The sequence below is a fragment of the Gasterosteus aculeatus genome, chromosome 20 (genome assembly GCF_964276395.1).
Source record: "Gasterosteus aculeatus chromosome 20, fGasAcu3.hap1.1, whole genome shotgun sequence".
Lineage (NCBI taxonomy): Eukaryota > Metazoa > Chordata > Actinopteri > Perciformes > Gasterosteidae > Gasterosteus > Gasterosteus aculeatus.
The window spans coordinates 10,760,849-10,775,239 of record NC_135707.1 but is presented as its reverse complement, the minus strand read 5'-3'; the positions used below and the strand labels follow the sequence as shown (position 1 = coordinate 10,775,239).

At 40.3% G+C, this 14,391-nt stretch overlaps 2 protein-coding genes across 5 annotated transcripts; one reads left to right on the top strand and one right to left on the bottom strand.

Moving 5' to 3' along the window:
* Positions 1-1,881: 1,881 nt before the first annotated feature.
* Positions 1,882-5,425, bottom strand: LOC120811201 (uncharacterized). Its single transcript, XM_040166434.2, has 5 exons — positions 5,237-5,425; positions 4,635-4,991; positions 4,224-4,562; positions 3,342-3,749; positions 1,882-3,240 (listed from the first exon to the last, which is right to left on the bottom strand). The coding sequence occupies exons 1-5, from the start codon at positions 5,298-5,300 to the stop codon at positions 2,879-2,881; spliced, it is 1,530 nt and encodes a 509-aa protein (XP_040022368.2). The 5' UTR covers positions 5,301-5,425; the 3' UTR covers positions 1,882-2,878.
* Positions 5,426-6,144: 719 nt separating this feature from the next.
* On the top strand, positions 6,145-13,976 carry LOC120811203 (retinoic acid receptor RXR-beta-A). 4 transcript variants are annotated; one of them, XM_040166435.2, is made up of 12 exons: positions 6,145-6,689; positions 8,000-8,193; positions 8,371-8,524; positions 8,784-8,963; positions 9,379-9,432; positions 10,632-10,792; positions 10,918-11,047; positions 11,518-11,644; positions 11,742-11,783; positions 11,872-11,963; positions 12,069-12,174; positions 12,291-13,976. In XM_040166435.2, exons 2-12 carry the CDS (start codon positions 8,053-8,055, stop codon positions 12,436-12,438), a joined length of 1,335 nt encoding a protein of 444 aa, XP_040022369.1. In that variant the 5' UTR covers positions 6,145-6,689; positions 8,000-8,052; the 3' UTR covers positions 12,439-13,976. The 4 variants fall into 4 exon arrangements, with proteins under 4 accessions (XP_040022369.1, XP_040022371.1, XP_077951259.1 ...); XM_078095133.1 differs by lacking the exon at positions 6,145-6,689 and adding an exon at positions 6,732-6,832; XM_040166437.2 differs by lacking the exon at positions 9,379-9,432.
* Positions 13,977-14,391: the final 415 nt, after the last annotated feature.

Genomic DNA, 14,391 nt, shown 5'->3' with positions numbered 1-14,391 from the left:
AATGTGAATCCCGTTAATTCAATTGAATAGATTTTTCATTGAGAAGACTAAAATTTCAATCCTTTTCTGTTCATGTTCCTTACAGATCTCATTATCAGTAAACTTCAATGAATAGTTTGGAATCCAGTGTGAGCCTTTCAAAGTCAATTTTCTAATAATTCTAACAATTCAAATGCAGTCCTTTCCACGTGATATGTAATGATTGCAATGTTTGCTGTGTTATCACAGTAAGAACAAGAGGAAGTGAATGAGAGTCGGGGGCATGATGTCCATCCACAACTCCTGGATATGGAGAAGTAACACAAGAATTGCGTTTGGACAATCAACACCAGAATCCCTGTCAAACTTGGGATGGAAAGCTACATAGGCCTGGAAACAATTCCTGCAAAGGACGGTTGTTTTCATTCGAAAAAAAATCATTCATAAAAACATGCAATAATATATTTTAGCAAAGTGTACAGAGATTCTTTAAGAATGAACCTCTAAATGCTTTCGTAAAAATTGACATATTGTAAATCAAACTCCTACTTTATTTCATACATAAAGACAGTGAAGCATGTCTGAGTTAACTTAACAAACAACTGAAAAAGTAAATATTTTCATACTTACGTCATGCGCCATCAATAATATGATGACAATAGTCCCAGAGAAGCAGCTACTAATGATGTGTTCCTACGCATATGAAATATCAAACTTCTGCTAATTCTAACTTCTTTCAAATATTGTTAAGTGAACTCTGCATCCGTCCTCACCCGCTGCTTGTTCAGTTTGCCTGCCCATGTCTCCCTCTCTATCTCCTTCCTTCTATCCATCTCATTTCATGCAGGAGTGGGGTTACCTAAGAGACCAGGCCTCAATAGAGAAAATCTCTTTTCTACAATTAACTGTGAAAGTGACAGAAGGAAAGGAAGGGAGGGATCTATGGAGGGGGGGGGGGGGGGGGGGTGCACACTGGGAGAAGAAAATGAGAGAGGAAATCATACAACTGTGCATTGCAGGTGGAGAAAACTAAAGTTAAAAACTAGAATTTGTAATCATTTTTTTATTTGCCCATCAGAAATTCCAGAGTAGATAACTTTAAGGGTAGTTGTATACTTTTTTCATTTTTGGACCCTCAGACTTTGATTTAAAAGCCTACATATACTCTGCATCATATTTAGTGAGACTTTATACCATTTAGGATAAACCGACATGTGCATTTAATGATATATATTATATACTATATTGTTAGGAATTTTTAACACACTCTTAATAAAATTGTATATTTCAGTTTCGCAGCGCCTCATACTTGCATTGGGATTAAACGTAATTAGGTTGCATTACACTGATCCCAGTGAACGTGAATTATCACCATAATCTCTAAAAATGCAGAGGGAGTGACCAATGGGTTTCCATGGTGAGATGTACACAAAAGGGTGTGGCGTGGGAATGTCCTCGGGGGTCAGGAGTGAGGGTTAACGGGTCAGAGGCCAGAGCCAGCTGGACAGCACACAAGAGGAGATGAGGGTGAGAAAAGGAGGTGAGGGAGTAGTCCAGAGACTGACTGACTGACTGGACCCAATGGGACATTAACATTGAACTGATGGAAGGCTCACTGACCAAGGCCTATTCAGAGAGAAACTAAGCTATGACACACTCGTGTGTAATGGTCCGTGGTAATTGACAAGTGACAAGATCCTCATTGTGGATGCAAAAGCAGTTATCAAAACGTAGCTGTGGATTAAAGATATGCAAACTAGAACTCGGTGGTGATATGGGGTTACTCGATTGAATGATAAAAACATACTCACACACTAATGCAATTTTAGGTAGTGCTATACTTTTAACTGGAAAACATTAAACGGGTTGTCACATCGTTCCAAAAAGAGGCTTGTAGACATATTGTGAGATGAGTACGTATCATTTTATTGGTTTTGAGTTTAAGGACACTTCATAATGCACCAATTATCACTCTTTGTTTAATAGTTTTCACTGACAGCAGTCAGAATAGCTCACAGTATTACGGTCTGTGTATTTCCTCTTGTGTAATATTCCACGTAGTTAAAAAACGCAGTTTGTTATTTTCACACCCCAAGGAGCACAGATTTCAACATGTACCAACTGAAAGTGAAAGCCTATTCATATTTATCTGAAGCCAATAATAAAAAGTTACTGTTTTTTGAAAAGCTAAAAAAGGAATGTACCAATACCGAGGCAACCACATGTTGTTTCCCCAAAGATATTAACTGCCGATTGACAGTGATATTTTTGTGTGTTTGAGACAAAAAAAAGACAAATCAGTGAAAATGTTATATTATAATGTGATATATTTCCAGTTCCAATAGTTATAGATAATCCCTGTAACTCAAGGGTGCAGACAGGAAGGTGAGTGTCTGTGAGCTCTGTCTTCCTCGTGGCCACTAGTGAAGGTCAGGTCAGAGAGGGCAGCAGGCAGTCTGCATGGCTGCCACACTCTGGTGGTCCAAAAAAGACAATCCTGGGGCCCAACCCAGGGGGTCAACATGCAAATAGTAACCCCTGAGTGAAAGGCATAGAGCAGATCAATGTTCTCACATTACTCTTGCTGCCCATGACTGTGAATGCGCACGCCTACACACCACATGATGTTTTTGTATTTGATTAAATTCAATCGCAACAATGGTGAAGGCAGCTGTATTGTAACAAAGGTATAAGTATGGCACCATAGCTTAGTGTCAAAGTCACCATAATATCTTTGTTAAGTCCACTACCTTGATGTCAACATTACAAAATACTCTAATGATTAATCAAAGCTGGAAGAAAAAAAAAAGAAAAGAATTTAAAACACTTTTTTTAAGGTGCAGCTTTATGAAAGTTGCAGCAACAACATTGTCATAGGCGTGGCTCTGGCTCTCCACACTCACCCGGTGTTTGCATAGCAGATGAAATTTAATTTTTCTGTCTCAGGTAAACCTACCCACTGCTGCCTCCCAGTGGCCTGAACGGCACCGGTAACATCACAGGCATATGTCCCTTCGGGTCCTTGTCCTGGGGCCCAATTCTGGTAACATGCAGATGTTGACTTAGTCCAGAACCAAAAGTTAAATTCACAAGTGTACCGTAGACCGATCCACACATGAGGGGATGTGGCGTTCTTTGCCGTTTCAGCCACCTTCCCCTGAATGTGTTTGGTAGTAATGTGGACAAGGTCAATGTGGTGCTCCCTGCAGTAACCCATCGCTTCAATCCATGTCCTGTTTTCTTTGATTAATATCAGGTTTTCTTCATGAAAAACAGAGAGCAAAACAGAGAAATGTTCTTCAGTGGTTTTCATGAAAATGCATGTAAAACGAATTCAAGGCACATGCTAAATTGAAACATACCTGTAGGAAAACATTGACTGTTTTCAGTGGGCTTTAGCGTTGAGGAAGGTGTCGTGGTCTGGGCTGAAGTCCCCATAAGTGTTGTTAGTGTAGAGATGCTGTTTGTGGTCACTTGTGCAGTCTTATTTGGATGTTGCTGTGAAGGTGTCACAGTAGATACTTCTGTAGTTCCGTTGTTGAGCTCAGTATTTGGGTTACTTGAAACATAATTTGTGATATTTGGTGTTGTCAGTTCATTGCCAGTGGTTGCTTCTTCCGTGGTAATATTAGCAGCGGTGGATTGAGTGGTAGGTCGAAAGCGATTAGTTACGATGGCCTCTTGAGATGAAGAGCTTTGAAGAGTTGTCCAATTTGTTGCCATCTGCTCTGTACTTGTTGGATTTGGGGTTGTTGGAATTAATTTCCTTGCTGTAAGAGTAATGGATAAACAAACACGGTTCATAGATGTAGCTCTGGTATTTATTGTGTTAGGTTACAAAACATACCGCAATATAATATGTTACGCTTCCTGGTGGCTCGACCTGGATCGCAACATAAGGGCAACAGGTCAAGGCAAGTGAGGCGTTAGCCACACAAAATCCAATACACAAAACGAATTTATTTTTCAAACGAGCAACACAGGGATCAACAAGGACTGTCAGTGGCACCAAAGAAAAGAACATAAACAAACCCCACCCTCCCATTGACCGGTGCTTAGCACCCAAAAGTACATCTGTGAAGTGAGAGAATGGAAACAAAAGGGGGAGACAAAAACACAAACCAACAACACAAAAAAGAACACCATATCTGTAGACCTATACCCATAGAGCACTGTACGTAACATAATATTATAACATAAGGATTACTGTGCTTAAAGAATAAGTACACAATACAGTTACTTACCCCCGCTACAAACAAAAGGTTGCTTGCCGACGCAGTTCAGGTCATTCCATTGCCCTTTATCTATGAATACAGCAGCAACACAATTCTGCCCAGGAGAGTTCGTAGGCTGCCTGGGTTTCCAGTAACGGAATGATGTGTTGCTCCCATCAGACCACTTCCAGGAATCTTTGAAGAGGCCAATCCACACATTTTGTGATGCAGATACATTATACACAGCCTCATTCTCCACGGCTGAGTGTATGCTAATGAGATCCGAAAACAAGCCCCTGCAATAGTCCTGAGCTTCTCTCCAAGATTTGGTCTCAGCAACAAATATGAGACCGCTGGTATCATTGCTGCCTGCAATTCCAAAGGGATGACATGTAAAATAGACCAAAAAAACTCTGCTTGCGATATTGACATTTCACTTACCATGACAAACAAAACTTCTTTCGATCCCGCAGTCACTTTCAATCCACTCTCCCCGGTGATCCATTGCTGCACACGCATTGACATTCTTCATTTCTTGTCCTACCTTCCAGTTTAAAAAATCCAGTTTTTGACCAGGGCGGGACCAATGCCATACCCACGCATCTCCTGTCTCCAGTCCAATCCAGGCTCTGGCAATGCTACTTGGTACTAATTTGGTTAAATCATCCATATCAGTTGAGTTGTGAATTGTCGCTAAATCTGTGTACATCTCTCTACAATAGGTCTTTGCTTCAAAGTAGTTATTTCTCATGCTAATTAGGTGGAAATCGAAAGATCCCATAGAAAGGGAGAGAAACCCTGTGAAATGACAGGTATCGTGTTACAGGAGACAGGAATCAGGAAACATTTATTGCCATAATATGTCAGACATACAAGGAATTTGTTGGTGCGTAACAGTAGACACTACGACAATAGTTGTACAACAGTTTGAATACCATCAATAATAACAAAAGCATGTTGTCCACACAAATAGCAAACCCCATTCATGCATTTTTAGTTCCCATTTACAAATATGATACGACATACGTATATACGGTTCAAACCTGAGATGAAAATCAGCGATTGAGTCTTGTTTCTCATGGTCCATCTGTTTCCAGTCATGATCATGACAATCCACAAAGCAAAAAGCTAGTTTCAACTTACTGGCAAGTTGCTATAGCAGCTTTACACAGACTTTTTTTTAGTAAGAATGCCACTTGGCCTGTTAAAAAAAAAAGCTTCAGTAGCTACAGACAAAGCAGTTCTTCAACATTCTTTCTCTCTTGCACATGTTGCAAGGCACGTGACTTATTGAGATGAAATTATATGAAATATGTCATTTTGTTTGTCTGTATGCAAAATAATGAGAGATCCTATCTCACTTACCAGATCAAAGGTTGTCGCTGTTGTAGCTGCGTACTTCAAACTGAATTAAAATCACTAATCAGGTCAGGTTATTTAAAAATGACCATCAATTAACCCGACACAAATAATTTAAAATATTTCCATTGATCTCTGAGTATTAATCAAGTGGTTGGTGGTTCAAGTGTCCATGATGACCACTGACAAAAACACCCATCAATGTGTATGTTCATGTTTTGGAATATTTAAAGAATACAAAAGTATTTAAAGAAATCGAGAAAATAAAACTGTATTTTGATATTACGGTCTGTTTGATCCCGATGTTAACTTATCCGACTATACGCTATAATGGCAAAAAAAAAATGTTTAAACAATTTAACGATGTGTAAATGCAAAAAATAGATGCTGCTAAATATACATTCAATGACACGTAAAGGGGGTTAAAAAGTGTTGCAACTAAATGAAAAAAACAGCTACAAATACACCTCGAAACAAGGAAGTTCAAATATATGCGCAAACGAAAGGAAGAACACTGTGTTAAGTACTAGTGATGGTGAAAAAGAAGAAGTTGTGCAATACTGTATTTTCCCCTCCTCTGAAAGGAAAACGCATTCCTTCTTCTAGGTGTGGCTGTCCAAGAGTATTTTCTCTTTCTCTCTTAAGTCTGGTTTAAAAACAGATACCTGGGAGTTGTTACACGTAAGAATCTTGCTTGTGCAAATTTGCTTCACATGTTATTTACCATGACATCTTCCCGAATGATGTTTGATGGCTTTTTTAAATAGGTTTTGTATTTTCGAGGGGCATTTACTTAATTTCCGAAAATATACATATAAGAAAAGTTGGAAAACAATACATTTATTTTTATTTTTTTAATAATTTACAAGTACTATTTCCTAATGTAAAAATGACCGTGGCCACATAACAAATGTTCAGGAGCGTGTGCAGCAGCGGTGTCACGTGACAGCGCTGCTGTGGGTGGTCCCATGAGACATTTCGGCTCAAGGGAAACTGGCACTGAGCCACCATGGCCTGTAAACAACAACAGCGTCAAGTTGAAGTAAACTGGATCTAAGTGTCGACCCTGCTGTCTCCTGCTGCTATTACAACGAGCGTAGCCAGGTTGGCTTCCACTATGCGTCGACGGTGTGTCTGGTAAGTGATTATAACCTTCAAACGACCATGAGCCGTTTAGTCATCAACGGCTTCTTCAGACGATCAACCTGAATCCAGCATTGCGCTAATGTTAGCCATATTAGCCGTAATTGCAGCTAACAAGCTAACGATAAGCTTAGCTCGTGAGTACGCAGAGGAAACCCGGCGCTTTTTTCCTGCGCTTGTGTATCGGTTTTGTTCGATGGCCGTCGAGCAAACGCACCCTGCATTTCTGTAATGGCAACGCGTTGCGATTTGTATCGTAGTTTTACGAAACGCAACAGAATGCAAAAATAAGCCGCACAGACGCATGCCGAGGCTAATGCTAGCTGTCGCTAAGGGGGCTCGACCGTGTATGGTTTTGCAGCTAACGTTAGCCAGTGTCAGCTAAGGGCGAACGTAGGACCTTATTGGGTAAATGTGTTACGGTCACGCAGTCATTGTCCTAATGTATATTTATGTAGAGAATCGCGGGCTCTTGCAAATGTGTTTTGCAAGTAACATTAACTGAAATAATATTGTTCTTCGCGGAGTAACGCCGACGTCAACGTTGCTGCGTATGGTTAGCAACGTTCAAACGTGTAACGTTATTGCGATGCCACCAGGGCTAGCTAACGTTAACAAACACCGACCGTAATCAATTGTTGACGTAGTTAATTATGTGTGTTCGTTTTGCACGAGGATTCCTACACCAAACGTTGCTAAATTGCGACGTGTTTTCCGCAAGAGCACCAATTTGAGCGAAGCAAATCCCGTAAAGCGGTTCGGATGTCGGGGTTCCTGTAAGCTAGCGTTAGCTATGAAGTGGTGCGGATACGAGCCTGCTCGATAAGCCCATCGCCGTCTGTGTCATTCAATACGCGTCACTTTTGTTTTAGGGTCTTCGTTAAGTAACGTTCGATGTCTTGGCTGAGATTAATTGGTTGAAAACCGTGATAGCTAATGTCCGTGTTACCTGAAACTGTGTCTACGGTTCCTGATTATTTACTCGGTTAATGTGAATCAATTGGTCTATAAAATGTCATAAAACAGCGCAAAATGCCATTTTAAATGTCTAATCGTGGTAGGTGCTTTATCCGACATGCAGTTGAAAAGATATTTTTAATGATTCAGAAAAGATCCTCCCCTTCACCAGAGACTGATGGGTAACAACATAGTTGTAGATGTACGTAACACTCATTCATAGACATCTCCGTTGCGTGTTTTGAGCGCCACTTCCAAGTACAACCAGTTACTACGAAGCCGGAGGTTATTTGCAAGTTTGATCGGAGAAATGAATGAATAATCTCCCCCTTTGTGTTGCCCCTCAGATTGATATCCTTCAGACGGGGCGTCCTCCTCTCCACTGGGTAGCTTACTAGCCATGTCCTCACAGCAACCAGACAGTTCAGCCTCCAACAGCCCCACCAACATCTTGGGTTCTCCCTTCTCCGTCATCAGTCCTTCACTCAACTCCCCGGTGGTCTCCCCCTCGCTCGGATTCGGACCCATCAGCAACAGTCAGGTAACCTGACGGTCTGTTGATCATGTTATGATAGACTTCTGTGTTGTATTGATCTGCTCTAGTTGGTAGGGTACTCCAGTGTTCTGCAAAATTGGATAATGTGAAAGGCAGCATTGTAATGTTGTATGACAATACAATTAACCAAAGGCTTTTTTGGGGGTTGCTTTGTGGGTACAGATCTCTTCTTCAGCACCTACATCAGGGATGCACTCAATCAGCAGCTCTGAAGATATCAAGCCTCCTTTTGGCCTGAGGCCTATGCCAGCTCACAGTCCTGGAATAATGTTGTCTCAGAAACGCATGTGTGTCATCTGTGGAGACCGCTCTTCTGGTGAGTGAGTGCGCCAAGAGCAGGATTATCAGTACTAAACGACCAGCTGTACAAAGTTTTATTTAACTTTAAGTGTAAAGAATACCATATCTTCTTTCCTTAATATTCCAACTAAATGGATTTCACTCACTGTTGCTAATACGTATAAGTATAACATGTTTATCAAACTCTTTCTTACTATTTGGTTTGGTTTGATTTTTATTTATTTTCCCCTACAGCGTTTAACTTCCTTTTTTATTTTTATTTCTGTAATTTACAGGCAAGCACTACGGAGTGTACAGCTGTGAGGGTTGCAAAGGTTTCTTCAAACGAACTGTGCGCAAAGACCTTAGCTATACCTGCAGAGATAACAAAGAGTGCCTGGTCGACAAACGCCAGCGCAATCGCTGCCAGTACTGCCGCTACCAGAAGTGCCTGGCCATGGGCATGAAGAGGGAAGGTATGCAAGCAGCAGGGTTGCATTAGAGGTTGAAGTTCAATGTGAGAGCCTGTTTGACTTTTAAAGGTCTAGGAACACGTTTTGTCGCGAGTTGTCATACATGCAACTGTACAAAGGTGACATACATTGGAGTTTTCAGCAACATAGAGTTAGCATGCATTTTTAGAACGATTTAAACAAGTGGACAATTGGTCAATTGGATTTCTTAGAATAACTAGTTATGCTAAAGGAAGCCCACTTAAATTGATTAGGTTATATTGGATTACTACTATTTCTGGCGTAGGTGAGGGTGGATGCTAGATTAGATAAGATAAAGAGTAGAGACGAGTGTATTGGGGCTGGTTTATATAACTAACCCCTCTCCATCTCTTCTCTTCATTTTCTCCTATTCTACCCTTTCTCCATCTTTCAATAGTGATCAAACATGTAAAGTGGATAAAAGAAGATGGAAAAGATGAGGGATGGATGAGTATGACATGAAATCTTAAAGATACTGTATTATTATGTTACTTATAGAATTAGTCTGTTGTATTAGACATGCAAAATTGTCGACTGGCAGATTTATGTGTGAAAAGCTACCCAGAAATGATGGAGAGCAAGGATTTCTGTGGCTTAGTGCCTTGTGAGGATTGCTCTGTAAAATACAGCAGTAATTCTGCTGTGTAACTACATTTTAAATGTGATGGGAACGGATGTGTGATTGGCAGCACACGATTTAATGGATCGTCAGATAAGGCCTTCACTGGCCATGAGGCCAGTTTAAAGTATCTTATGTACACAATACACGTGTTACCTCTCCACTAGGTCTGTACAGCTCCAGATTGAGCCACGTAAAGTTTGTACTCCGTTAAATCACCATGTCAGTTTGTAATGGCTGCACTGTGGTCAGCGTCTGCTCTGCTACTGAGATGGGTAGATTCCAAAGAGATGACAGTTCTGTGGGTTTTTCCTGATCTGATTGAGTCAGAATATGTACGATTAGCTTCTGTCCTTCCGCCTCACTGAGATCACAGTCTCCATTTGGGTTGCTGATTAGACAATATAGAATCTTTTTTTTTTTTCCTTCTTTATTTAATTTCTTTTTGCTGCCGTTAAGTTTTTAACCTTCTTTGCTAGTGTCTGTTGTCGTCATTAAGCTTTGTGCTGTTAAGACAGTAATACTGCCATTTTCATGTGCGGTGGGAAAAACAATAGGTTTTTAGATGCATTGGGATTCTGTCTTTATAACATAAAATTAATGTATTTGGAAAGCATGTTGATGACAACTTCAAACTGCTATACTTGATAATGAAAGTAAATTCATCTGATGGATATTCATTGTTATTGTCAGTGTGGTAATGAAAAATGTTTACAGAAACATCTCGTCAGTCTTTAACTCCCGGAATTAGAATTAAATGTTGAGAAATGTACCAAAGATTGCCCACACTTTTGATTGACAGCAATCCACTGACTTCAATGCTTTCACAATCTATTTTCACCCTCAGATTAGTTTTTTTGAATAAGACTTTCTCAATGCAGCAAAACATTTTTTGCATATTATTCCTCTTTAACCCATAAATTCACTACTTCATCACTTTTTTCATTCTTCTGTATTTATCATCATCTCATTCCTTGTACCCCCCCTCTCCTCCTTCCCCACCACCGTTCCCTGTGTTTTGTCTGACGTAGCGGTCCAGGAGGAGCGCCAGAGGAACCGAGAGCGCGAAGGAGAGCTGGAGTTCAGCGTCGGAGTAAATGAGGAGATGCCCGTCGAGAAGATTTTAGAGGCAGAAACTGCTGTGGAGCAGAAGACCGAGCTTCACTCTGATGGTGGTTCTGCAGGCAACTCTGTGAGTGGTTACATCACGGCGATCAATGGATTTATATCAGTTTCTTTGTCATTCATCGGCATTTTACAAAGGCAAGGCAAGGTGGCAAGGTGTCTTTGGGCCTTATGACCTTTATTTGGTTTCAGCCCCATGATGCAGTTACCAACATCTGTCTGACTGCGGACAAACAGCTGTTTGCCTTGGTGGAGTGGGCGAAGAGAATCCCTCATTTCTCCGAGCTGCCCCTTGATGACCAGGTCATCCTCTTGCGTGCAGGTACAATCGAGCAACAAAAGAATGGACCATTTTCAACGGCATTATACCGTAGCGAGTTTATCAGAGGCAGGTTATCGAAAAGGCCAAAGACACCATCCTAAATAGTCTCTGCTCATTTGTGAATACAATTTCAAAGCGGCAACTTGAATATTCACACTTATGAGAACTCCAAGCTATGGTAATATTGTTGCTAACCTAAATGTTGGTATTTGTTCATGGCTATTAAAAGCTGAAGACTATCTTCATTGATGCACACTTAAATATATTTGAAGATTGAAAACAGGAGTTCAGCTGTATTTCGAAACCAAACTGTACACAAAGAGAGAGAACCTTAGTGCAGAGACCACTGCAGGCGTTTAACTGCACGTGCATAGACTTCTCCTTTCAAACCGCTTGTCACTGTGATTTCCCCAAGGACCTATTTGAACGGATATTATTACTTATCGGTTAATTTGCATGTCATCTGTCAGGGTGGAATGAGCTCCTCATTGCCTCGTTCTCCCACCGCTCCATTGGTTTGAAGGACGGAGTTCTCCTGGCCTCTGAGCTGCAGCGCGACAATGCACAGAGTGCAGGAGTTGGAGCCATTTTTGACAGGTGCTTCTAAAGGGATCAAAATATGCAACTAATGCCTTTTGTCTACTTGTTCACATATGTGTTGTGTCCGTGTAATAATTGGTTTTATTTAACACAGGGAGAGTGTGCAGAGTGCCGAGGTCGGCGCCATATTTGACAGGTAAGTTGATATTTTTGTGAGTTCAATGGAATTAGTGTAGTTCTTTCAATATGCCTGCTGTATTTTAAACAAAATGTGTCATTTTTAGGGTTCTTACGGAGCTCGTCAATAAAATGAGAGATATGCAAATGGACAAAACAGAGCTGGGCTGCCTCCGAGCCATCGTACTGTTCAACCCAGGTTTCTATGACTTGCTCATATCTAAAAAAAATGTACGAAATAGTATGCATTGTTAAGCCTCTCACACCTGATGAGTATTGTTTCTGTGGGGGGGGTTTCTTGCAGATGCTAAAGGGCTTTCAAACACCGGTGAGGTAGAGCTCCTCAGAGAAAAGGTCTATGCATCATTGGAGGCGTACTGCAAACAGAAATACCCAGAGCAGCAGGGAAGGTAAATGCTCAACGATCACACGCTGCACCCTGTCTTCTCTTTCACTCTACTGCATATATATATATATATATTTGACAATGTAGAAAGTCAAACTGAAGATGTTTTACTTGATGCAGGTTTGCTAAGCTCCTCCTTCGGCTGCCGGCGCTGCGATCCATCGGCTTGAAGTGCTTGGAGCATCTTTTCTTTTTCAAGCTGATCGGCGACACACCTATTGACACTTTCCTCATGGAAATGCTAGAAGCTCCCCATCAGTTGTCATAGATGGGAATGGCGTACTGTGGTTGGGTTTAGATGGCTGGAGTCTGGGAAGCTGGAGTGGGACTGGAGTGGCACTTTAAGTTCTTTGAAGATTTGTCAGTTTGTCTCACTGCTGTCCGTGCTGCACTATTGTAGTGCAGCACGGATTTGCTCTTTTTGACCAAACCCAAGCGTGGCGTGATCTACAAGCTGGTGCTATATGTTCACTTCATGAGTAACTATGGTTTAAAAATAAATAAATACAAAAAATGTATTTTTAAAAAAGGAAACCTACATATTTCCCTCACCGAAGTTATCATTTGGGTAAACTTTTTTATATAAGCTTTCTAGACAAAGTCTAATGGCAAGCCTCAGTTGTTTCTCCAACTCAACTGATCCCCAAAACCCATTTAAAAAAAAAAAGGAATGCAACCTGAATCATGTGTATGCATTGAGAAAGTAGTCTTCTTTTTTATCATTTTTATCTCAAGCCAGCTCTAAAAGAATATCATTAAACCAAACGGTCACCGTGAACTGTGTCCAACCACAGCTCTGAGTATACGTGTATCCTTTGCAGAACATTAAATCCTAGCGGTGACCCCGTGATAGACGACCAGTCAGCGGTCGGCACTGTCCGCTTCCACTTGTGGGTGTGGACTCAGGATCAGCTTTACGTGTCTGGTCATATACAGTTAGTGTTGTTTACTTCTTTTCATTTTTCAAAATCGAATCACGTTGTGGTTAACGATTAAACTGCACTGCACACTTGCTACATACGATTTCTAAAAAAAAAAAAACCCTTTTAAAATATTGCCCAGCCTTTAAATAGTCGGGGGTCTGTATTTTGGTGCTATTTCAGTAATAATTTGACATAATTGCAGATGCACACCAAACCTAAGAAAATATGCAAAACTGAAAATCCCTTTGTTAATCTTTGTTAAACATGTAGCAATATAAAATGTAAACTGCATAACAGCTTTCTGCCTGTCAGTCATTCAGGGGTTTTACTAAGTAAATTGTGTCTGGTAGAAAGGGAATACTCCATTTTGTAATTTATCTATACAATTTAAAGGTACTGTGCAAAAGTAATTGTTCAGGGAAAATGTATATTGACAAATTTGAATTATGATCAGGATATACAAATTATATAATTTTTAATATGTGCCCTTGTTTTTAGATATCAGCTAGAATAAAGCAGAACATGTCTTGGGTTGCACTGGATTTGCTGAGACTGTTCCACCTGACTTTTATTTTCTTTTGTGCTTTTTTTTGATGCTCAATTGTATTCTCCATCCTTCCCCCCGCTTCTTTTTTAGGTAGCTGTCTTGTTTGTCGTAATGTCTGCAATTTATTAAAAGCAAACCATAATCACATTTTAGATCCATAACACCTGTTCAGTATAGGAATTTTAAACATGACCAAGCGAGGTCTGTATGACGGCCATGTGTAAACCCCAGATGCGCTATATTGGTAAGCTTGTCATCAACCTCTATACGCTCTTAAACATAAAGTGACTTGAACCATGGGTGGTGTGGGCTGAAAATAAAGACGCTTAAAGTTTTCTTTTTTTGTCTACTTTTTTTCACCTAGCCATGTTCGATACTTATGAACAACCTGTTTATGTCAATCCAAACAATTGTAAGATGTAGGAACAATAGTCAATGTTTTAATGGAGCTTTTATTGCATTTGATTCTGTCTTGGCTTTTGACAAAATTCCGCTCAATCTTGAAAGCGCATCTAGTGAAAGACGCTAAAGGCTTTTCCTTCAAAGACATCATTTTTCTCCAGATGGATTTATGTATTCATATATTTTTTTCAACGTACTATACTGACTTTTTGCCGTGCTAAATCGCTTTTTAAAAAGTGTTTTGACATACTATCCTATCCTACTTTTTAATGCCTTTGAAATACAGAATTATAACTTTTCCACTTTTTTTTACATGCTATTTTTTTAAAAACCTTTTTTCAACATGCAA

What these genes read in the sequence shown, in the direction of transcription:
- LOC120811201 (XM_040166434.2), bottom strand. Translation starts at nt 5,300, where the DNA reads ATGATCATGACTGGAAACAGATGGACCATGAGAAACAAGACTCAATCG. An exon ending in ACCTTTTGTTTGTAGCGGGG is followed by an intron (nt 3,750 to 4,223) that starts GTAAGTAACTGT and finishes TTACTCTTACAG; the next exon opens with CAAGGAAATTAATTCCAACA. An exon ending in CAGTCAATGTTTTCCTACAG is followed by an intron (nt 3,241 to 3,341) that starts GTATGTTTCAAT and finishes TTTTTCATGAAG; the next exon opens with AAAACCTGATATTAATCAAA.
- LOC120811203 (XM_040166435.2), top strand. Translation starts at nt 8,053, where the DNA reads ATGTCCTCACAGCAACCAGACAGTTCAGCCTCCAACAGCCCCACCAAC. An exon ending in GGTCATCCTCTTGCGTGCAG is followed by an intron (nt 11,048 to 11,517) that starts GTACAATCGAGC and finishes GTCATCTGTCAG; the next exon opens with GGTGGAATGAGCTCCTCATT. An exon ending in GTCGGCGCCATATTTGACAG is followed by an intron (nt 11,784 to 11,871) that starts GTAAGTTGATAT and finishes TGTCATTTTTAG; the next exon opens with GGTTCTTACGGAGCTCGTCA.